At 41.7% G+C, this 24,569-nt stretch overlaps 1 protein-coding gene across 1 annotated transcript in view; it reads right to left on the reverse strand.

Moving 5' to 3' along the window:
- Nucleotides 1-19,434, reverse strand: part of Mcm9 (minichromosome maintenance 9 homologous recombination repair factor) — a 71,878-nt gene extending 52,444 nt beyond the window's left edge. Inside the window, exons 1-7 of the mRNA XM_059272580.1 lie at nucleotides 19,329-19,434; nucleotides 15,652-15,962; nucleotides 13,661-13,977; nucleotides 10,978-11,059; nucleotides 8,316-8,516; nucleotides 4,736-4,861; nucleotides 3,244-3,363 (exon numbers count right to left, since the gene is read on the reverse strand). Of these exons, the coding sequence (XP_059128563.1) occupies nucleotides 3,244-3,363; nucleotides 4,736-4,861; nucleotides 8,316-8,516; nucleotides 10,978-11,059; nucleotides 13,661-13,977; nucleotides 15,652-15,955 (1,150 nt within the window). The 5' untranslated portion in view covers nucleotides 15,956-15,962; nucleotides 19,329-19,434. The remainder of the gene's footprint in view (nucleotides 1-3,243; nucleotides 3,364-4,735; nucleotides 4,862-8,315; nucleotides 8,517-10,977; nucleotides 11,060-13,660; nucleotides 13,978-15,651; nucleotides 15,963-19,328) is intronic.
- Between the last annotated feature and the right edge of the window lie 5,135 nt (nucleotides 19,435-24,569).

Genomic DNA, 24,569 nt, shown 5'->3' on the forward strand with positions numbered 1-24,569 from the left:
TTTTAGCCTCTTGGACAGTAATACTTTTTACTAGCCTTTAAAAGAACAAAGTTTACTTCAACTAAAATGCTTTTTCTTGTGAAGACAGTGTCCTTTTAATTTAAGGAGCAAACTTCCATTCTGTAGTGAAAAAGATATCTTTAAAAAGGGAATCTGAAATCAACTACATCCCACTAAGGTTTCTCTAGGCCATCCCAGGGCATCTTGTGGCTACCACCACAGCCTGTGTTACACTGGACTTCTGGTTTCTATATAATAAATGTGGCTGCCTTTGAGGTCCCTCTGACTATGGTTTATGCTTCCCTACTTCTAAAACTGAGAAACCACGATCACAAATCATTATTGTCCAGAGATTTCAACAGGGCGAGAGCAAATGCAAGGTCTAAAGTGTAGGGTTAGCTTACAACGGCTCAGATCTGCAATTCAGTTTACAGAAATTCTGGAGTTGTGCTGTTGGCACTACTGCTATGGGGAGGTAATTTAGAAAGGTCTACTTAGCTTTATCCTTATAGGCTGGCTACTTTCCCAATACCCCATCTCCGGTTCTCATTAAAGTGATAAGATCAGGGTGTATCTGTAGTTGACATATTCTAGACAGCTTTTCCAAACAGTTTTTTTGAAGAGCAATTTTAGAAAGAAATTTATCAAATAAATGGGCCAAAAGCTTATTTTCTTTAATGAGAAATAGGTACCTCCTCAAGGTTTTGCTCCATTAAATTTACAGTAGAATATTTTCATTTGACTCTTGCTGATGATAAGCAGGATAGCCATAGGATGCAAGTTATGCAGTGCCTTCACATCTAAGCTTTTATACTGCACTTTTAAAAGCATTTTGAGGAAAGGAAAAGGCATTTGTTTAAATACAGACTCTTAAGTTGTATATATTTCTTGCTATTTTAAAAGGTGAATTTGTGAAACAAAGTCTTGTTAAATGTTGAACTTTGAAATTTAATACTCCAGATTATTTCAGTATTGTCCATAACCCAGTTCATAGATTTTAAAAAATAAAATAACTTCTGACAACTAAAAGTATTTGAAAAGAAAAATCTCATTTTTGTCTAACTGCAATTAGGAGAAAACGTTAAAACAAGAGTTCAGTGATCAACACAGAGGAGTAAGTTTGTTAGAAATAAAACATATAAACTAAAATCAAGGAAAGCAATTCACTGGAGTATTTATTCTGATTATAAAAACCACTTTGCAATGACATTTTACGTTTAGGTTTTTATATCAATTTTTAAATGTAGAGCCCATTGTCAGAAAAGTTTGAGACATAAAACTATTGCCTTTTATTATTTTAAATGCTACTAATCCATAGAATTTAAAGAAAAAATGATTAATAACATAACTATTTATAAGAATTAAGAAATGAGCATGCAGGGATTTCCCTCCTGTTCATCCTCATTTACAGACATTATGTCTGAATTATAGCTAAAAGGCTTAGATACTGTTCCCCTACCCCCTTTTTTATTTTTTGGTTTTTTGAGATAGCATCTCTATATAGCCCTGGATGTCCTGAACCTACTTTGTAGATCAGGCTGGCCTTCAACTCAGAGATCTGAGTGTAAGGATTAAAAATGTATGCTACCACGCCCAGCACCATTTACTCTTTTTTTATCTGAGTGAATAAATGTCTGGTGAACAGACATACACAAATACTCCCCATTTATGCTACTGAAGAGCTAGCTGAGTAGGTTGTAAAGGTATCGTTTGAGTTAAGGAAACTCTCCAGAAACTGAGGAGGCATGCATGCATTTGCTCATTCATAACCTTGTCTGATCCTTAACTTTCTATTACTATTTTACTCTATAGTTTTAGGGTCTAGTTTTATAAAGAAAGTCTATGGGGTGCTGTCAACATGGCTCAGCAGGTAAAGGTGCTTGCTGTCAAGCCTGACTACTTGAATTCAATACCCAGGATTCACATGGTGAAAGGAGAAAACTAACTCCCACAAGTTGTTCTCTAACCTCCATATATGCACACACACAAAGTAAAGAAATGAAAGGTAATACAAAATTTAAAGAAACAAAAGACTATGGCATGGTTTATACCACAATCCATAGTGATATAGCATAACCCTGCAACACATGCATACATTTATGTTACTATGTGCAGCCTGATTCTGATGGATACGATAAAAGAACGATAAAAGGCTATTGACATCTTTGGAGTATGCAAAAAGTTCCAAGTTTTTACAATTGTAAAATCTTTACTAATCTTTTTTCTCACATTTGGATTATGATATTGACATTTAAAACATGGGAAAAGTGCTAATTCACTTTACATTATCAATAACACTTTAAAGCCATAGCCATTTACTGTACTACTTCCTCAGTGTTAATAGTCTGACATTAATAGTTGCCTGCAAGGTAGCATGGGCTTGTTTCCTCATAGTTGCTTAGGAATCATTTCATGTAATTACTCACACAGTGTCTTGCTGATTTTAGCATGTAGAGCACACTAGGCTAGAAGGATTTCAAAACGTATAGCAGTGCTCTGGATACCCTCTCCTTCTCTTGTCATAGATCCCATCTTACCAGCAGTTATTAATACAGTGTTTAAAGTCTTTAGATGGGACAACTGGGGTGCTTTCTTTTATGATAAACTTTGTATATGTCTCATAAGAACTCTTGAGAAGAGACTACAGAAATGAGGCTATCTTAACATGTAACAACATTTATAAAGTATGTGAAACCAAAGCCCTATTTTTAGAAGAACAAGAGAAACAATCAAAGTTATAAAAATAGAAAACATTGACACATTTTAAAAATAATTTCCCCTAAATTTCCTGTCACTTTATAACCAGATATTGACAGTCTATCTGTAAAGGCTCTTAAATATACTTGAAGTATTATTACCATTTATGGACGAAATCTCTAGAACATATACGAACATATGCTTTCTAAACACACAAATCACCCTAAGAGGTGACATTAGGAGCCACTGTTGCTATGTTATCTACCTACTTTGTAAAATAAATTTCCCTACTTTGATGTTCTGCTTGGTAGATCTTTATAAAATGACATCTTTACATTTTCCTACATAAAACTAAATTCTAGGGGACATGGGCCTTTTTGAAATATTTTCTTAATAGTACAAAAAGGAAGTTACATTTCCTTCAGTTTTTGGCAGTAACTTTACTTGAAATGAATTTTACAACAGGTACTTTTTCATAAGAAAAGAATTGTGTTAGTTTCTGTATTAATGGTATTTTAATTTACTTAATATTGTCACATACAGTACCTGCACTAGTAGATCCAATTCCTGTGGTCAGTACGGACCTTGGTGTAATCTTTGCTGCGTATTTGAGGAATTGGGATTTACCTGTGCCAGGATCCCCAACCAATAAAAGATGAGATTCACCTAGAAAAAAATTAATGTGTAAAGGTCAAAAGTCTTAAAAGATCTATGAATGCCATATAGCTAATAAAAAAGAAAGTGGCCCATATGAAATTTTATAAAATTTATATGGCATTTTGATAAATTTTATGCCAGGCTCTTCAGGAAGGAGTTAATGAGAAAATCCTTAGAAAAGTTAGCTGTCACAAATACAGCAATTTTTGATTACTGAATGTGACACTGAAAAATTTAAATATTTTAACAGTGTGTGCTATTTCCAGATGCTTAGGCCCATGTTTAACATTTTTAAAATCCTTGACTTATAACAACTTTCTGAGTTTTACCTATTTTTAAATCCAAACTACTGTGATTAAAGCTATCCATATAAGTCATACAAGGTTTTCTATTTTTAAGTACTTCTAAATGTCGGGGGTTTTATAAGTGCCTTTATATGTATCAAATCATTATGATTATATTAACTAAATAAAAACATTTTCATTTTTGTAAATTTTCATAGCTTAGTGAAGTATCTACCTTAAAATGAGTAAGCACTCAATTTTCACATTTAACATAAATGGACATACCTGTCCTGTGGTAGATACTTTTCCTGGACAAACAAATTTCTTTAGTAATAAGTATTTTCTAAATATATTAATAAGAAACCATTATTTCAGCTCAACATTTAGCAAAGTGCCTTGCAGATAACAGATGGTCAGAATATACAATTTCTAAAATGCTTCTGCTTATTTGCTCCTGTGCTCTGCAGTCTTAGAGTTCCGCTGACGACCTGGCTTAGTCTTTGGGTTAACTCTGGTCACTGACAGCCCTGTGTGCGCCGCGCTTGCCGCACAGGAGCTTTCTGCCATCAGTGTCGCACACTTGGAGGAGTCTTTGCTTGAATGTGACCTACAGCAGCAACTCCTGGCAGATGGCTCATCTGCTGTCTACCAGCAGGAGAGTCAGCAGGCAGGACTGGAGCAGTCGACAGTCACAGATGGAGGCCAACCTGGAGACGTTAAGACACACCAGTTCTAATCTCTCTCTCTCTCTCTTTTTTTTGAGACAAGGGAGACAATTTTGTGTACCTTTACAGGCTTGTAGTATATAACCACTGAAAAATTTAGTGATTTCTCTCATCTTTCTGGAATTAGAGAGTATAGCTTCTGATAAATATAGATATAGATTATTTGAAAAATCCAGTTATGAGAAATTACAATTAGTTTTTAAAATTAATTCTTTAAGTTATCATACAAAGTAATGTACTTCACTTTGGTATTTTCAAACATGTGCGTCATTTATAACTCACGCTCCTACCCCCCAACAAGCAGTTTTTGTTCAAAAGGGTCTGTCTTCCCCTCTGTGTTAGTATTTCTCAAATGTGCCAGTAGGTACTGACCTCTGACTCTTGTTCCTGCAGCATCAGTTCTTTGAATTCCACCAGCCAGCACCATGGCCACAGCAAGCTTTACTAGATACATCCCAAACACTTGAGGACACAAGCTGGCCAGTATTTCATTCCTCCCTGGGAAGCGAAAAACACCAGAACTTACTGATAAACTCTAACTGAAATCTCCCTATCCTGTGGTCTTTTTCGTATAAACATACTCTTTGTGCCAATCTAAACTGACAAAGGAGGCCAAGTCAAATGAGTAAAGAGCATGAGTAGCTTTGTCTTTTTTTTTTGAGATGGTCCTGCAAAGTAGCCAAAGCTGATTTCAAATGCACAATCCTCCTGCCTCAGTCTCCCAAGTGTTAGGATTAAAGGTATATGCTGCCATATCTCACTAACCTTGTTTAGGTTCTAAATTTAGTGCCATGAAAAGTGTGTCACCCCCCTCCTCCAATGCTACCTACTCAAGTTTCTATAAATTTGCCATAAAAAAGAGTTTCCTCTTCTCTTTCAACTTTTAGCTACCAAGCCTTATCTCTTAACCTAACACAGTCATGTGTTCTCTGGTAATGTCACTAAAATTATCCCACTACTTAGTTAGAAGGAAAATATTCAGTCTTAGAAATGAGGCATTATAATAACCAGTAACTTAAAGAGGTAAGCTGGAGCTTGTGGGGCTTCTGAAAGTACAAGAGAAAGAAGGAAAGCTAATCCACCCTGCAAGTTGACTTGGCATTTGTTCTGATATTGGAAAATTGTTTTATTTGGAATAAGTTATTATGGTCTCAGCATAATACGATCATTGCAAACTATACCCCCAGTCAGTAATCCAAGTTGAAGACTTGAAGTCTTAATGACATCTGGGAATCATTTTAGCATATTGATAAATAAAGAATTTCATCCAGTCGCTGGTCTGATCAGTCTACAAGATTCTAGTGAGTCTTCCCCAAGCCTTGCCATGATTGATAGTCCCATATACAAAGGCTATACTGTTTGAAATGAACCAGAATAGTTTTTGGTTTGGGGAACCCATCTGGTAACGACTCAATATTGACTCAGTGGTAAGTAATCAATGGTGATGAGCCCAGAACAACAGGAATAGCAAAGAAAGGAGTCCTTCAATAAAAAAGGAAGCCAGAAGGAAGATGCAGTAGATCTAGGAAGTGCATTAACTACTAGAGGGAATCTTCCTTCTCGATAGAAAGCCTAGACACAAAAGGCCAGGGCTCTAAGGCAAGGAGACGAGATTCTGACTAAAATCCAAGGGTTACACATCAAAACAGAAGGGACCCAAGACACATGTTTAAGAGTAGGTGAGCTAAGCCAAAACTCACATGCCAGCAGAAGTCATAACCACAATGGTAACGGGCACAGGCTCTTTCAGCCTGGACACAGGTCCCAGTGTTGACTGAAGGGACACCCCAACAGTAAAGACCACATTATCTAGCCTGCACGCAAGTCCCAGCACTTGTCTTGGGTGAGAGCCTCAACTTTGCTGCCTCCATTTCTACAGCTTTATCATGGAACAAAATGCATTCAGTCCCTTCTAAATTTCTAGTTTTAGACCATGTTATTAGGGTGTCTATGGCCAAGTTTCCTACTTAAACGTCATGGCCCCCAGTTACCTTACAGAAAACCTTTTTGATATAATTGAGCCGGCACAGTATGAGTTCAGATGGCCCTACAGAACCAAGTACTATGTTTGGGGTTCTGTCTAGCACCTAAGTACCAGGCTCCCTGCAGATCAGAACAAAGCCACTTGGGGCAGCCTAGTCAGTGCCCACAGTTTCAAGAAGCAAGTCAAACCCAAGAGGAGCAGCACTGGGCTGCAGAGGAAAGATGCCCTTTGGATATAGCGTCTCTTCTCCATTCCAGTAAGACATAGACACACGACTTCACAATGGTCGAATACAGCACACCAGTATCTAGGAAAGTAAGAAGGGGCTCACTCATACTAGGAAGTGTGGCCTGATTTTCAGTGTCTTCCTAACTATTATACTTCTTTTGTCCTTTATCTGACAAATGAGTTATATAGCTACAGTTTCCTAATTACAAGACAGATCTTCAATATCTAGGGAATATCCAGGGAGGAACATGATGTAATGAAGGCAGATGAGCTCTAGCATAGGAATGAACATGGTCCAAAGAAGCATTACACATTCTTATAAGGACCTGTTCAAAGACTGCACTTATAATGTATGATTCCTCATGTGCTTGCTTAGTAAAGCCACAGTGTAGAGAACTTTGGGCCCTTTTCTACCCTCATCACATAAAGATTACACATGGAAGATTAAAAAAGATCCTACAAAATAGAGGCAAACTGCCCCTATAGACAAATGGAAGCCTTATTTTTCCAAGTAAGTGTCTGGTTCAGCTTGTGACTTGAGAATAAAATACATTAGATGGGAGGTAAATATTTTTCTCAGGATACCTCCAAAGAAGAATGAAAACAAGATTTAATTCATGTTTTATACATGTGGGTTTTTTTTCTAATAAAAAGCATGTTCTACAAACCCAAGGCTGTGATGTGTTATTTCATATAATACTCATGTAAGCTCAGTCAGAATTACTGCTATCATCAGATAAATGTATCCTGTGCATCATCTCCATCAGTCTTTTACACTCAACTCCCTATTTTAAAATCCTAAGCTAGACCCAAGCATGTGGGAGCTCACCGTCTAGACTGACAGCTAGGGAACCTGCATGGGACTGACCCAGGCCTTGTATATGGGTGACAGTTGTGTCTTGGTCTATTTGTGGAGCACCTGGCAGGGGGACCAGGATCTGTCCCTGGCGCGTGAGCTGGCTTTATTTTAGCCCATTCCCTATGAAAGGATACCTCGCTCAGCCTTGATTCAGTGGGGAGGGGCTTGGTCCTGCCTCAACTTGATATGCCACACTTTGTTGACTCCCATGGGAGGCCTTACTCTTTTTGAAGAGTGGATGGGGTGGGGAGTAGAAAAGAGGGAGGAAGGTAATAGGAGGAGAGGAGGGAGGGGAAACTGGCTGGTATGTAAAATAAAAAAAATTAATACAGAAAGTATCCCCAAATATTTAAAAGTAAGTAAAATCCTAAGCTAACACAGTGAGTTATTTCAGAATATTCTAGAAATCAATATATTTAATGCATAAAAGCATGAAGACTGACCTTAGTTGAATCCCCAGCATCCACATAAAAAGCTGGGCATGGCGACAGATGCTTGTGATCCCAGTACAGGGGAGGCAGAGATAAGTGATCACTGGGGGTCACTGACCAGCGAATCTACAAGCTTCTACCTGAGTCAGGCAACTTGGTGGAGGAGGCCGGCAGACACACAGGTGATAGTTCTTGAGATTGACCTCTGGCTTTCACAATGCATACACAGTCGTGCTCACAGAATTGCACAGACACACCACGCACAACAAATAAAATCTCAATGCCAGAAATGGGCTTGAGTGGAAGACTGCTATTAGAAATACTGACTAATGACACCCTGTGAATAAAGCCAGTGACCTGCACAACACATAAGCTGTCTGCAGATCATATCACATTTAACTACTGAGTTGAATGCCAACAATTATGAGCCTTATGCCCTTAGTCACAAACCTGCAAAGGGATCACTCTTATAGTGTTCCCAAAAGTCTTCAAATTCTTTTCGGACTTCCTCATCCATGACCATCCCTGATGACTGCTCGTTATTCACTTGGACATAGTTGGATTTCAAGACAATCTCCACTTCACAGCGTACATCTCGCTGAAAGGGCTTCCACCGTTGCATTACCACCCCATAGATAGTGAGGTCATCCCCTAAGGAAAAGCACCACATGAGTCCAGTGGTCATGTCATGCATGGTGGCTTGGCACTGGATCATTTGACAAAAGACCAGAACTTAGAAATAAGCTACCCACACACTCCTTTTCCCCACCTACCCAAATACGTACACTCATTCAGAAAGCAATTAGCAAGTTTAGGACAAGACACCCCAGATTCTCAACCCCCCAACAAGTAATTGTTTCTGAATAAAGTCAAAAGTCAGCATCTTTATGTTTTGAAATCTGCTATATAATAACCACACAATTATTAGCGCTTACTAGGAATAGTGTACTAGATGATTTATTTATCACTGTTCATTGGGTGGGCGACGTTCTCAATTCTCTTAGAGACTAATCAGCCAGAAAGTGAAATTGCATTAGCTTGGAACTGGGGAAGGAGACAGCCTTGTGCTGTTTGGCGTGTACTTTACTATCTCATGTGTTCACTTTCACTTTGTTAATATTTTACTCACAGTCTCCTGCCTTTTTCAATGAAGGAATGAACAATAATAAATCAATGGATACTGATTCTACTTCAAAGCAGAACATAACAACCAACTTGCTCCTTCCTACCTGAGGAAAACCTGTTCCTGGTAGGCAGATTATCACACATGTTTTCATGATACAAAATGCCTTTCACTCTAAATCTCTGAGTAATATGTAATCTGCAGAGCTTTTGATTTCCTGGAAAAGGGCTCCTTAGTGTTAACTGCATAAAAATGGTGGTGCTAGTGCACACACGACCAGGCACATTTCTAGCTAAATGCAACTTACTGCCAAATGCGGACAAACACAGTAAATGTGTGTTTTACATATGTGTTTCTGAGAGTTTTCATAAGTGAATGCTTGATGCCTTTCAAAGTCAATCCGGAATAATGGCATTTTACTGTATTCCGTTACATTTTTAGATGAAAATAACTGGAATAGGTTTACATGAACCATCCCCTTATTATCTTCATTTATTGAGGTTTTCCCACATTCATGAAATGAATTTTTTTTTTAAAGACATACAAGGAGAATGTTCATTATGTGACTTAATACTGACATCAGGTGAACTGAAGGTACTTTTTACCTGGTTGTCATAGGGACTTCAGACAACCAGCAAAGAAAAGCAGGATAACTTTAGATATAGTACCCATTATTGAATCAGATTTCAATAAACAGTGATTATATGAAAAATGCAGAGTAATGAAGAGTGGCCAAGAGTAACAATCTCATTACTGTTCGATTGGATGTAGATCCTAGTGCCAGTGTTCTTGGGCAAAGTATCTGACTGAGTTTTCAATGAAAATTAGATCATATAATATAAATTAATGCAATCTCAACTTAATAAGTATTAGCTATTATTATACGAAAATTACCTTGCATTTGCAGAGCACTTAAAAATACGTGTTTTCATACACACCAGTATTTATCAAATGGCAGATTGATATGATCACTGCAACTGTGAAGTTCACGGTAACGAAACATTCATTTAAAGTCCTTGTATTTTCCTATAGTTAATATGCAACTATTCATGAAGATATAGTTCTTCCCCGTAAACATTGCAAGCCCTTTGAGTACCCTCCTCTCTCCAGCAGCTTTAGTCCTGCAGACATCCCAGTCAGATCCATTCCTTTGATCTATAGCACAATTGTCAGCACAGCGATCAACCTCGCTGCTCTGAGGGTGAATTCCTGAAGGGCAAGGATTACACTATTTCTACCTTCTGATTTCTAAGGTTTTAGAAATCAGCTGTGGGTCATGAAACCAACAGCTATCAACAGATTGCTTTCACCTTTATTGTTATTATTGACACTGGAAAGAAATATAGCTTAAGATTCAGCCGGCGCAGACGTAATTCGGTTTCAGTGAACTACACAGAAACATACTGTTCTCTACTGAAGAATATTCTTTTTCAAAATCAGGTTCACTCTATTGTGATGCCACCAGCACACAACAGAGAAACAGTTACTCCTTTTGTTAGGTACCAGTAAGATTTTGTAGTATGTGACAGTCACATCCTGCGTCCTTCGTCCACCAACCACAAGCTCCCTTTGGAAGATGACACTTAAGCATGCTCCACTGAAGAGAGCACCGGGTCAGAAGTCGGTGATCTGGACCTATGCTCGGGTTCTGCTGCTTCATTCTTTGAACGATGCTAGGTAAGAAGTTCCTTGTCAGTCATCAAGCAGCAGCGGCAGACTGCTAAGCCCCAGTTCAGCTCGTACCTCCTCTCTCCCCAAGCCCAACTCTTCACACGAGGAACACTAAAGCCCTCATCTTGTGGAAAATAAAAATAAATGACTATTTAGAACCTCCTATACACGCTACCAAAAGTTTATTCTTGCTGGCTACATGCAGTCCCAGCAATTGGTGGGGGAGGGGGAGACTGAAGACCACTCAAGCCCAAAAGTTAATGACTAACCAAAGCAACACAAAAAGGCTGTCACAAACACTACAAAGTCATTCCTTACCGGATTTACAACTGTCTACCAAGTCATCTTCCAGGATAACCTTCATAGATCGTGGAATACTTCCAACAGATAGCCTCTGGACCTAGCCAAAGACAACACAGAAAGACAACACGTGAGTGTGCTTAACCAGGTGCTCCCTATCCAAACTGCAACTGCAGCAGCACTACTTGAAATGGCTTCCATTTCTCTGATGGTATCACATGATTTGATTCTGATAGGACTTAAGGCATTTTTCTGGAAAATTATGACTAATACCAGTTTAAGAATTCACTAACACTAGCTGGGCGTGGTGGCGTGCTCCTTTAATTCCAGCATCTGGAAGACGTGGCAGGCAGATCTCTGAGTTCAAGGCAAGCCCGTCTACAGAGTGAGTTCCAGGACAGCTGGGGCTACATAGTGAGACCCTGTCTTGGAAACCAACCAACCAACCAACCAACCAAAAAAGAATTCACTAACACTAGGGGCTGGAGGGATGTCTCAACAGCTACCAGCTCTTCCTGCACTTCCACACGACCAGTGTCACAGTCACCTGCCACTCCAGCTCCATCGGATCCGCCACCCTCAGGCCTCTGTGGGCACCCACACACAGAGATCCATCCACATACACAAAAATAAAACTTAAAAAATAAGATTTCACTAGAGTAAAGCTAAAACACCAAATAGGGAAAAACCTCTCTATCGATAACCTACATTGTAGACAGTCAAAATAAATATTCAAGCCAACTTAAAATGAGTGACAAAGTTACTTATTTAGCATTAGAGAGACATTTCTTTCATAATTTCTAGCCTGAACACCTGGAAAATCAACCAGTTCCTTGATTGCTCCTTAGTAACAGAACCCTGGCTTTATTCCACGTAGACATGACTTGTAAATGGCTGTTTCCCAAGCTCCCTTGTACCTGGGTGTGGTCATAAGACTAAGTCCTGACCCATGAAATACAGGCAATCACAGGCTGACAAGACTTGATTAGATGGTATGGTATCTGACCATCCTTTCTCAGTTTTCTGGCTAGAACACTGAGATATGTGTCGTGAAACTGTAGCCACCATCCTAGACCATAAAGCACCACAGGAATAGAAACCATGTGTCAAGATTGGTGGGAAAAGCTAGGCATGGTGGCACATTCCTGTAATCTCAATCTTAGCACTTGGTAAACTGAGGCAGGAGGATTATCATGAGTTTGAGACCAGCCTGTGGCGGTGTGGTATGAAGCAAAAGAAAAGAAACTGACCTTTGCTATCATTTCCCCAAGATGGGTCTGGTTTGCTCTGAAGCATTCTTATGTCCACTGAACAAAGGCTATCCTCTCTATTTATTGAACAGCACAGCAAACATGGTCTCCAAAAGGAAGGAGGCACTCTTGTCTTCACCTTTTATGGGAATCTCATGAGGGAGGAAACTGTTCTGGCCCAGTTGTCTCAGAACAGCACACAAAGCCACAGCCAGATACTATCAATTTATGGCCACATGCTACTTTCAACATCCTTTGTGGGGGTGGCACAGCTTTCAATGCCTCACTATTTGCAGTGACTGGTCTTGGGTCTCGTCACCACACACATTGTTCTGAGTCAGAGGCATGAATGGGTCAGGAAGGAGAAGCAGGGAGCAGGTACATCGGGAGTCCACAGTATAGTAAGGTTGACAACACCGTTTCTTAAAGGTCGGTTCATTGTAAACAGACTGAATATACAGCGTATAAGCAGAATGAGTAGAGAATGGTCACAGGATGGGCAGAAGTTTGATTTGTAAGGGCCAGCTTCAAACAGCATTTCTCAGAATTTATTCCCACACATGGTGAGTTCCAGGTCAGCACGGGCTACCAAGTGAGACCTATCGAAATGGAACAATGGAGGCTAAGAAAAGTGAAGTGTAAGGACTGCATACTGACGAGCCTACATGCTGGCTTTGAGCTGCCTATCTCCGTATTTACATGGGAAAACAAACCTCTGTATTCAAGGAAGGGAAAATTAAGTTCCCCTTTATTTGTTAAACAGTGACCATACATGCTTTCTTAAAATTGAACCAAACCCCAAACTCTGCGCTTACCGATGCTTGGCAACCAGTTAAACTGACTGAATTGTCTCATATTTTTAAGGACACCTAGTTTAGAATACTTGATATAAACTTTTTCTTTCTTTCTTTCTTTTTTTTTTTGGAGCTGAGGACCAAACCCAGGGCCTTGCGCTTGCTAGGCAAGTGCTCTACCACTGAGCTAAATCCCCAACCCCGATATAAACTTTTTGTTCATTTATTTTATTTACTTTTACTTTGCGTGTATGGGTGTTTTGCAATGCCTGCAGAGGCCAGAAGAGGGCGTGGGATCATCTGGAAGTGGAGATGCACACAGCCACTATGTGGGTGCTGCTAACGGAACCCAGGTCCTCTCTGCAAGAGCAGCAACCAGTGCTCTTAACCACAGAGCCATCTCTCTAGCCCCAATATTTACTTTTAAATTTTAACATTATTAAGTGGTTCTAAAATCTCATCCGTGCTCTGAAACAATGATTATTTCATGGTTTCTAAAACATACATTCTAATACATGTTGGATAATTTCAACTTTGATCTTCCCCAAAGTGAAGGCGCAGGGTAATCTGTTTCCATCCTGTATTCTCCAATCACAGCCATTTGACTGGTAGATAATAACACCTCCACCTTGTTACTTTTTCTCATTGATCACTTACCTGCTCCTGAATTTTGATTTCCTGGTAATCCCGACATCTGGCTGGAGATGAAGACAGGTCTGAGAGACAAGTGAACTTTGAGGAATCACAGCTCTCTGAGCTTGGACATGAAGATGGGCGACAGAAAGTGTAATACTGCTCGAAGTCCGCCTGCACCACAAACACATGCTTGCATTTGTTACACATGTAATCCCGCTCGTACTCCAGGACCTTCACCAGACTTGTTCGAATCACTGTCCCAGTGACGGATAAAAAGTGTCCCACATCCTTGGTTTTAGGGATGTGTTCCCTTACCAGTTCAGGACAAACAGGTAAACCTAATGGAAAAAGAACATCATCAACTTAGACTTTGATAACTGACTCTGCAGAATGTTATGTCTTTCCCAGAAAATATTAAAATAACATAATTTCAGGGGAAAATATTTATGTCTTTTTTTTTGTTTTTTGTTTTTTTTTTTTTGTTTTTTGTTTTTTTTGAGACAGGGTTTCCCTGTGTAGCTTTGCGCCTTTCCTGGAACTCACTCTGTAGTCCAGGCTGGCCTTGAACTCACAAAGATCCGTCTGGCTCTGCCTCCCAAGTGCTGGGATTAAAGGCAATGTGCCACCACCACCCGGCCTTATGTCTTATTTTTAACTTTACTGTGTGTGGGTGTGTAGGTGCACACATGTGGAAACCAGATGTTCATGTTCAGTGTATGCCTGAATTATTTCTCCACATCGGATTTTGTGACTGTGTTTCTCACTGAACTTGGAATTCACCAGTTCCGTGAGAATGGTTGGCCAGCAAGCCCCAGTGACTCTCTTGCCTCTGCCTCTGCCTCTGGGGTGCTGGGATTACAGGTGCTCATCACCACACCTGGCATTATACGTGAATGCTAAGGATCCAAACTCAGGTCTTCAGGGTTATATGGCAAACACTTGACCATGTTTGTGTCTTACTTTAGAAAATCAGACCATCAACCCAATTAAGAATTTCAGACAACAGAAATCAATGGACTCTTTTGAAAGCATATCTTTAGAAGCTACAAGCAGGACTAAGAAAGAACTGGGTTCTCACAAGAGAGCTCTCAGTAGCCTCTATATATACAACTAACCACACTTAGTGGACAAAATGCTGTCACCTGTAGCACATGTATTTAGTCGTCACTAAATAAATCAAAAGCATCTACGCAACAACCATGTACTGAGTTCCTAATAGCTGAGCAACACAATGCTCATCATCATATATAAAAAGTTTTATAAAAGAGTTCTGGAGATCACTGGGCAGGATCTTTTCTAATTCACACATTACCAATGTTTTATTGTTAGTCGTCACAAAAGCTCCTCAATCTGCTTTAGGTAACTTTATACACACAAAGAAATACACAGACACAGTACACTGATGTCTCCATAGTCTCTCCCTCCCTGTTGTTGGCAGGGCAAGTGTCTCATGCACAGAAGACAATCATCGTTATGTGCCATATAGAAGAGATGTACTTTAAAAAAACATCAGTTATGGGGGCTGGAGAGATGGCTGAGGTTAACAGCACTGGCTGTTCTTCCAGAGGTCCTGAGTAAAATTCCCAGCAACCACATGGTGGCTCACAACCATCAATAATGAGATCTGGTGCCCTCTTCTGGCTTGCAGGCATACACGCAGGCAGAACATTGTATACATAATAAAGAAATAAATCTTTAAAAAAAATCAGTTAGTTTTAAAATTCTTTTTAGATTTATTTATTGTGTATGTGTGTGTGCATGTGTGTGCACACATGCCAGTGTGGATGTGGATATAAGAGGACAAATTTGGGGGTTCAGTTCTCTCCTATCATATGAGTTTCAGGGATCAAACTCAGGGTGTCAACCTTGGCAGCAAGCACATTTACCTGCTGAGCCATCTTGCTTGCCCCCAAATAACAATGATTTCTTAATGTTCTGAGTCCCATATGTGTTTCATTTTATTCACATCTTCCCCAAATATTACATGCCAACAACATCCTCTCATGATTTACCTGATATCCTGGCGTGAAGATTCTGCTTCATAGAAAACCCCTCAGGCTCAGGAAGGGACTGCAGAATTGTCAAGGCTGACCTTCGAAGTGCGTTGTCAAAAACCGTTAGGACTTCGTTGGGGAACACCGTGAAATACTCTCCAATTTCCATGTTGGTCTCGAAAAGGGTCATAGCATTAACCACAACTGGGTAGTGTGCATCCTCATCTCCTTCCTTCAGGATCAGAAGAATATCATTCTTATGGTACTCTGAAACATAGGACTCGAACACTTGACCCACCAGTGTGACCTGGTCACTATTCATCTTGAATCTAGGTTACAAAAGGGAAGGAAAGGATGGTATTATACCTTTGCTATTCAAGCTGTGCACACAATTTAACAAAAAGACCCTTGGCTTATAAACCATCCCAGCGTTTGGTTACACGGCACTCACAAAATAGTATCTGAATCCAATCTTATCTGTAGATGACTCATCCATTACAGTTATGTAAAACATGTGCTTCAAAAATCAGTGCCATTGGGGCTAGAGAGGAGGCTCGGCAGGGGAAAGTGCTCTCAGCAGAAGTCTTATGACCCCGGTTTGGATGGCTGGAACCTACTCAACGGGCGGGATGCAGTAGCACACATCTCACACATGTAATTCCAGTACTACGACTGTGAGATGAGTGGTCAAGACGGGAATATTGCCCAGGAGCTCAAGGGCCAACTACGCTAGACTATACAGTGCAACCACAGAAACAAGAGAAACCCTGCCTCAAGGTGAAAGCAAGAACCAGCTCCCCGAAGTTGTCCTCTGACCTCCACATGCATGCTACAGCACACAGGCACCCCCCCCCCCTCACACATACATACAAATAAAAAGAACAGTGAAGTTCTGATGCAGCCTCCATCATCCAGTAATTTGGTAAAATGACAACTATTAAGAGGAGAGACTCTGCTCTATGTTCTCTGAGCCCTTTAGAAAACATGGAGGTGTTCTGCTGGCCACATACATGCAAATCTACAAGACAGGTTGCAGACATCAAGGGACTGGGTACTGTTCAAAAGAATGCTCCATAAATGTCACCATGGCAAAACCGGAAGAGTCTACCGTTTGAGCATGCTGATGGCATTGTGTTAAAAAGTTAAAGGTAAGGTTCTTTCCAGCATTACCGTGCACTCTGAGCATCCTGAGCACTGTAAGAGTCAGGACAGATTCCGGAAATAGTGAAGGAAAATGAATGTTGGGTGCGCGAGTGGGGGGGTGGGGAGGGGGTGAGGGATGGATTAGAGAGGCACCTGGGTTCACCTCGAGCACCAGCCTGCTGCACCCAGAGAAGCACACTGTGTGAGGCCATGGGAAGGAGCCTGTGCTGCTGAAACCTGATCCCTGAGAATTCATGGCTTCATGTTCAAAAAGAAATTTCGGACCTAGACTGTCAACATGTTTTCTTAACAAAAAGTAGTAAAGTTAATTTAATTCATAGAACTGGCTGATCAGTGAAGTATTAATGGCACAAAGTAGTTCTTATATATTTTCCCTAAATCTTTCTCCTCCTCAGCCTTTTATTAACACATTACAATGTACACACCACATGTACAAAGTTCTGGGCCTCCCTTCCCTCCTTACTGCCTTTATTGGTTTCTTGAGGAGCTCTCTGTCTGCTGGGAGGGAACTTACTATGTAACTCAGGCTGGCTTTGAATTTGCATCAATCCTCCTGTCTCAGTCTTTCAAATGCTAGGATTACGAGCATGCACATCACACACACACACACACACACACACACACACACACACACACACTGCTGCATAAACAAAGCATACTATTAATCAAATTGACAGCTCTCACAGGACTAGTGGTTTGCTTTAGGGTTGTACACCGGAGGTAAATTTGTTTCCCGCTTTCTCTTATTAACACAGGAAAATGATGGGCGTCAGTAAAAGCAGTCATTAAAGATGGAGAAAAGCTAGACAAACTGACAAACGGAAAGGAGTATTAATTTTAGACAATAACTAAGACTGAAAAGAAATATATACCGAGCGTCACCTAATCTCTCTCAAACATGTGTTTACAAACATAAGGAGGCCACCTCATTTCCACATACATAACTGTATCACAGATTTAGGATTCCAAACCCACTGCAACATCAATTTCCTAATATCTACCAAGCACAAGTCACTATCCTCACAAGGGAAAGAAGCACAGTAAAAGGTACCATGCCCCCAGAGACCCGAGTGACAGATGTAAACAAAACCGCTCTACACAATATGAGTGAGAGCGGAAAAAGGGAGTGGGGGGGGGGGATTCTGGATAGATGGCTCAGTGGTTAAAAGCACTTGCTGCTCTTCTATAGGACCTGGATTTGGAGCCTATCACCAATATAGGGAGGGATCCCAACGGCCTGGAACTCCAGTTCCGGGGGTCTGATGGTGCCTACACACATAGTCATAAAAGAGAGAAAGAAGGAACAGAGGGGAGGGATTTAATTTAAATGAGGCGACAAGTCCCAGGGGAGAAACTGTTAACTGCACTCATTCTGTGAATGAGTCTTCGTTTGGAAACAGAGCAAGTACCTTAGTAAAGGTGTGTTTTAGCGTCCCCTAGCTGGATCACACTGGCTACTTATTAGAGAGAGGTATCCCGCCTTCTCCCTTCTGTGAACATTTGCTTAGCTGGAACGTGTGAAAGGTATAATGTTACATCACAGTAAAGCCAAGAATACTGGCAATTACAGGAAGCTAATATGAGATAAATTATTTTTTCAGAGAATCAGAGAAAGTAAGTCAACACTAAAACACTAAGCAACTTGTTTTTGTTTAGGTAATAGCATATTCAACCAAGAGTAAAATAGAAAACATTTGGAAAGGGATCACATAGTAGTTTACGATGTGGTCTTTGCTGAAAAAAAAAAAAAAACAGCACTACTCTTAAGAGTGACTAAATGACAATGTTTAAGACTTTACAAATACAAAGTAAATGTAGAGCAGCAAATTAAGCAATCTAGAAAAACAACTTCAACGGTGCATAAAGAGGGCAGCTGAAGAATTTTAAGTTCATATTAAGGGCAGGTTAATATTTTGCCTGGTTAGACCGGCAAACTACACTGTTAAGTGTGCCAGTTGTTTTAAACACAACTTTTTTTTTTTCTTCAACATCCGTGCAATCAGGTAGGTTTGCCAACCCATAAACACGGGCATCCTCATACAGATTTAAGCCATTTATTGCCTGGGGCACGACGGCCGTACAACTATCCAGTGGCCTCTCCTTTTGTCTTGCTGAGTATCCGGCGTCCAAACAATTAAAACGGCTTTATTTTATTTCATACTGTGGAAGGCAAGGTGGCGCCAGAAAGAGCAGCTTGGAAAAAGCAGCTTGGAAAAAGCCTAGCGCGGGTTCCCCAGGCTGGCGCAGCCCCGCCCCTCGGGTGCTGGGGCCACGCCCTGCCGGGGCGCGCGCGTCTCAGCCCCCGCGTGGCGCTCCACTCGCGGGTGCGCGCTCTTTGCGCGCCTCCCGGCCGCGGGCTTCGCCGCCGGGCAAGCGATCCCTGCCGAGCGGAGGGAATGCTTTCCAAATGGCTCCGCAGCCACAGGTGTCTAGCTGGGGCCTCCCAGCTCCGCGGGGAGTTTGGAAATGAAAAGACGCGGGTGGAGGGAAACAATCCCCGGGGCGCGCGCGGGTGCGCGGCGCTCACTTACTGGCTGACACGCACTGTCTGGTCGCCGGGGACGCGCTGCTTCCCGCCGGTGCTCACCCCGGCTCGCGCGGCGTGGGAGGGGGCGGGGCGTGCGCGCGGCCGCTCGCTCGAAGCGGGGTGGGGTGGGGTGGGAGGCTCGCCTTACGCGGGGGCGCGCAGGCTTCGTCCCTGCGGCTTTCGCCCGGCCGCGGCAGAGCCTGCGCTTCCCGCCGACCCCGAGCCGCGCACCGTCTCAACTTTCCGGCCGCTGCGGCTCTTCCGGGTGCGGACGCAGGCGGGCGCGCGCGCGCCCCTATCAGCGCGGGAGGCCGCGAGCGGGAGGCGGGGGATCCGGCGAGGGGGCGGGGTTACGGGGACTGGGGCGGGGTTTGGGTGGGACAAGGGGGGTTGGGGGCGGGGTTAGGGCGTGTAGGAATTCCACGGCTGGGTGATGGGGAACTTCGGGTGGGGCGGGGCTGGGGGCGGGGCTGGGGGGCGGGCAATCTGGGACTGAGGTTGAGAAGATAGCATCATTAAACTCTGTGTGTGTGTGTGTGTGTGTGTGTGTGTGTGTGTGTGTGTGTGTGTGTGTGTGTGTGTGTGTGTGTGTGTGTGTGTGTGTGTGTGTGTGTGTGTGTGTGTGTGTGTGTGTGTGTGTGTGTGTGTGTGTGTGTGTGTGTGTGTGTATTTTTATGTTTCCTGGTAAAGGTGGAATTTTTCGTTCAGTATAGATCTCTGATCCATTGCGAGCGAAATTTTATAGGTGGTGTACGATTATGCATTAGCTTTTGTTTCAGAGCTTTCCCGCACCCAGAAAAGCCTTGTGCGCGTTGACGTAAAATAAAAACAACAAATCAGTTCTTAAAAATCTGTATGGGGTTATTATTAAACTTCATATTCTGTTCCAGGAATGTGTTTGTCATCTGCCTTTACAAAAATACCCACTGTCTGGGTTTTCATGTCAAAGACTGAATGCTTTCCATGTGAAATCAAAACCAATAAGATGTTTTTCCTCCCCACGTGTAGTCAACGTGGCACTGGATCAAGAAGGCAAGAAAATGTGTCCAAAAGAGAAGGAAGTAAACCGACTGTATTCAGAGAGACTAAAACTATGTAGAAAATAGTAAAATCCTACTAAAACACATAAGTGGTTTTTACTGAATCTAAGATCAATGCTTAAAAATCAGTTGTATTCCAATATATTAAGAAACACCAGGAAATTGAAAATTTAAAATAACTTGCAAAAGGATAAAAAATTACAGGTTTTTTCCCTCATATCTTTTGTCTTGGAGAAAAACGAGACAGAGACAAATCTGGAAAAATAAAAATAAAAAACTATTGAGGGGATGGAGAACTGGCTCTGAGATTCCGCAGGAATCTTGAAACAATAGCTGAACTTTTAGTTCCTGTTACATTAAATCAATAGGTCTATGGTAAGAACCTACTTAATAACTTGTGCTTCATATGACCCTTAAAATAAGGATCATGTTGATTTAGGTGATGGTTCAGTAGTGTTTGTTTTAGATTTAAGTTTTATTTTATGTGTTTGGGTGTTTTGCCTACATGTATGAATGAGCAGCACATACGTGTCTAGTGCCAGAGGAAGTTAAAAGAGGGTGTCAGATTGTTTGGAGCTGGAGGCACTCCGGAATGCTGGGAACCAGAACTCTGGTCCTCTTGAAGAGCAACAAGTGTGGAGATATTTTATTTGTGCTGAAATGTGGTGATATTTTATGTGTATGTTAATAAATAAAGCATGCCTGGAGATCAAGGGGGAAAAGGCCAGCCATTTTTAAGTAAACATAGAAGTCAGGCAGTGGTAGCACACACCCTTAATCTGATCACATGGTAGGCAGGGTCTCTGTGTGTTCAAGAACACACTAGGGAACAGCCAAGCATGGTGACACACACTTTTAATCCCAGTACCAACCATAGAGTCTTGGAGGTCTGTACAGACAGGCTGGGGCTAAGAGCCAATAAGAGGATAGAACAGGAAGGCAATAAAGGCTCAGATAGACAGGAAGTAACTCACCTTTTGATAGCTGCAGAGCTGGAGAGGTAAGGTTGGTGGCTATCACTATTTCCCTGATTGCTAAGGTGTTCACCCCTATATTTGGCTCTGTGTTTCTTATTTAATCAGACCTTTTAGAAATTTGGCTACAAACAAGTGTTCTTCATCTTTGAGCCAATTCTCCAGCAAGTCCATGTCTCCAAATTCTGAGCGGATGAGTTTAAGAAATATTTAATTTGCAGTTTATGGAGTTTTTGTCTTGAAAGGGAGGAAGATGGAGGCAGGGCTTTGTTGGGTCCCATTAAGGGATGGCTACTTTCTCCCAGTACAACATGGCTATTTTTATTTTAAAAATTACTTTTATCTATCTTGTTAAATATGTTATGGTTTGAAGAAAAGAAAAGAAAGAGATCTGACTTGTACTCATGAGTCTCTGGCCCTGGGTATAGACATGACATTCTGAATGCCAGTAAGATTACAACATTACATCCGGAGGATTTCTGGAAAATAAAAGACATATCATTGTCCTCACATATAAGTGTTCATCCAAATTGGCAGGCTTGATGGCCTATGCCTGTAACCCCAGCACTTGGGAAGGATGGCAGGAAGACTAAGAGCTGAAGGTTATCCTCAGCTCCATAGCCAGTTCAAGGTCAGTCTGGGCTACTTGAGACACAATCTCAAAAACAAGCTAATCCAAGTTAGTCTGTCAATTACTTGAATAGAAAAACACTCTTCCAGGAAAGTTGTCTGTTCTAGAGATTTTTAGAAAATAGTATTTACCCGACCTAAACATGGAGGTCAGCATAGTAGTTTGTTGGACCATTGTCCACTCTCATTTCAGGAGTGTTTTTTCTTCTGTAGTGTCCCTGTAGCCACTGGCCACTGTTGCAGGAATCTTAAAAGTTCTTATCAATAAAATCAAACCTGAGCCAGGTATTGGGGTGAAATGCTGGATGGTCAGAGAGACAGAACAAGCCACAGCTAACCTCACCTGGCCAACTTCTCAGCTGGTCTTGTTTCCTCAGACTGGAAGCTTCTGTGTCCTCATCCCAATGGCTCTCAGCTGAACTGTGCTGCTAGAAGCCTGAATGCTTAGCCAGCCAAACGTTTCTAGTTTCTGGTCCTCAGCCTTATAAACCTTTTTCTTTCTACCACCACTCCCTGGGATTAAAGGCTGCTTTCTGGGATTAAAGGCATGAGTCACCATGCCTGGCTGTTTCCAATGCAGCCTTGAACTCACAGAGATCCAGAGGGATTTCTGTCTCTGGAATGCTAGGATTAAAGGTGTATGCTAACATTTTCTAGCCTAAGTATCTTGTGGCTTTTCTGTTCTCTGACCCCAGATAAGTTTATTAAGGTACACAATATTTTGGGGAACACAATACCACCACAGGCCACTCTCATACCTTTAGGGTGTAATGAACTCTCTTTTTTACACTATGCTCTGTGTCCTACTCACTCTTGGTTCTTTTCTTAATTTATAATCTACATTCATTCTTCTCACTCTTTGTTCATGTTTTATTTTTCTTGGGCATGAGACAATGAAATCAGATGCCACTGTTTTGGGCTAGCTCAGGTGACCTTGATCATCCTGTGTCCTAGCTCCCTGAGGTAAAGCTAAGAAAACCAAGGAAGGTTCCACCGTACTCCAAGAACCCACATCACAAGTATCTGTGTCAGGCTTGATGGCATTAGACTTTAATCCTAGGAGAGGCAGAGGCAGGCACAGGTAGATCTTTGTGAGGTCAGGGCTAGCCTGGTCTACAGAGTTCATTCCAGGCCAGCTAGGGTATATAGTGAGACTGTCTTAAAACAAATAAAAACAAACAACCAAAAGTACCTGGAAAGAATCCACACCTTACAGCGAGCCTACTAAAAGCTGGATTAACTGATTAGAACTTCTGTGATTGTGGAGATTGAAATGGGACAGTCCACAACCTAGTTCGCCTTAGGTTATCTTTAAACTCCTTAAAAGACAGTTCTTGCCAAGCTTTTTGTCTGACTGGAAAGTCTCGTGAATAGCTGGTGAAACATTTTTGAATGTATTTTTTTTAAGATATATTATTTTTAATTAGGTATATATGTGTGTCTCTCCGTGTGGGTATTTGCACAGGAGTGCAGATTCCCATAGAGGCTAGAGAAGATGGTGTTGGGTCTGCTGCAGCTGGAGTAACAGGCAGTTGTAAGTTCCCCAATGTAGGTTCTGGGAATTAAACTTGGGTCCTCCGGAAGAGCAGTGCATGCTGTTAGCAGCTGAGCCATCTCTCCAGCACCTTTTGGAATGTATTAAGGTTTCAGACCACCAGCTTCCTGTGGTGATATTTTGTTTGCACTCTGACAAATAAAATTTGCCTGAAGATCACAGGATAGAGCCAGCTACTAGGTTTAACATAGAGGCCAGGCAGTGGTGGCATACACTTTTAATCCTAGCACTTGGGAGGCAGAGATCCGTCTGGATCTCTGTGAGTTCAAAGCCACCCTGGACTACGTGAGATTAATCCAGTCTAAAAGAGAAACAGAGCCAGGCAGTGGTAGCATACACCTTTAATCCCAGCACTTGGAATCTCATGCCTTTGCTCCCAGTATTTGGGAAGCACACACGCCATTAATCCCAGCACTAGGAAGGTCGAGACGGAGTGATATGGCTGGGTGGAGAAAGGCATATAAAGTGGAGGAGACAGGAACTCCATCCTTTTGACTGAGGGCTCAGGAACATTCAGTCTGAGGATTCCTGGATCTTCTTCCCCTTTCAGCTGAGGAGTTGGCGAGGTGAGAAGTGCCTGTGGCCCGTTTCCTCTGATCTTTCAGCATTTATCCCGATATCTGGCTCTGGGTTTTTATTATAAGACCAATGAGGATTCGTGCAAGGGCTTCCAGCAGCTCGAAAGTTAAGAATGTCGTCAGATAGCATCCTAGAGATTTCCAAGCTTTGCTGTCGCTTCCTGTTCTAGTAGCATTTCTGCTGCTGTGAAAAGTACCCTGACCAAAGACAACCTTGAGGGAGAACGGGGTTATTTGACTTAAATTCCAGCCCCTGGGCCATCACTGAGGAAAGCCAAGGCAGCATCTTGACAGTACACATGCTTTGGTCAGAATTAACTCTGACCGAAGAGTTAACTTTACAGCCAAGAAGTGTGGCAGGGACCATGGAAGATGCCACTAGCTGGGTGACTCACACACCAGCTAGTATTCAGCTAGCTTTCTTATTCAGTTCAGGACTACGTGCCGAAGGCTGGTACTTCCTAGAGG

Source organism: Peromyscus eremicus, chromosome 8b, assembly GCF_949786415.1.
Source record: "Peromyscus eremicus chromosome 8b, PerEre_H2_v1, whole genome shotgun sequence".
NCBI lineage: Eukaryota > Metazoa > Chordata > Mammalia > Rodentia > Cricetidae > Peromyscus > Peromyscus eremicus.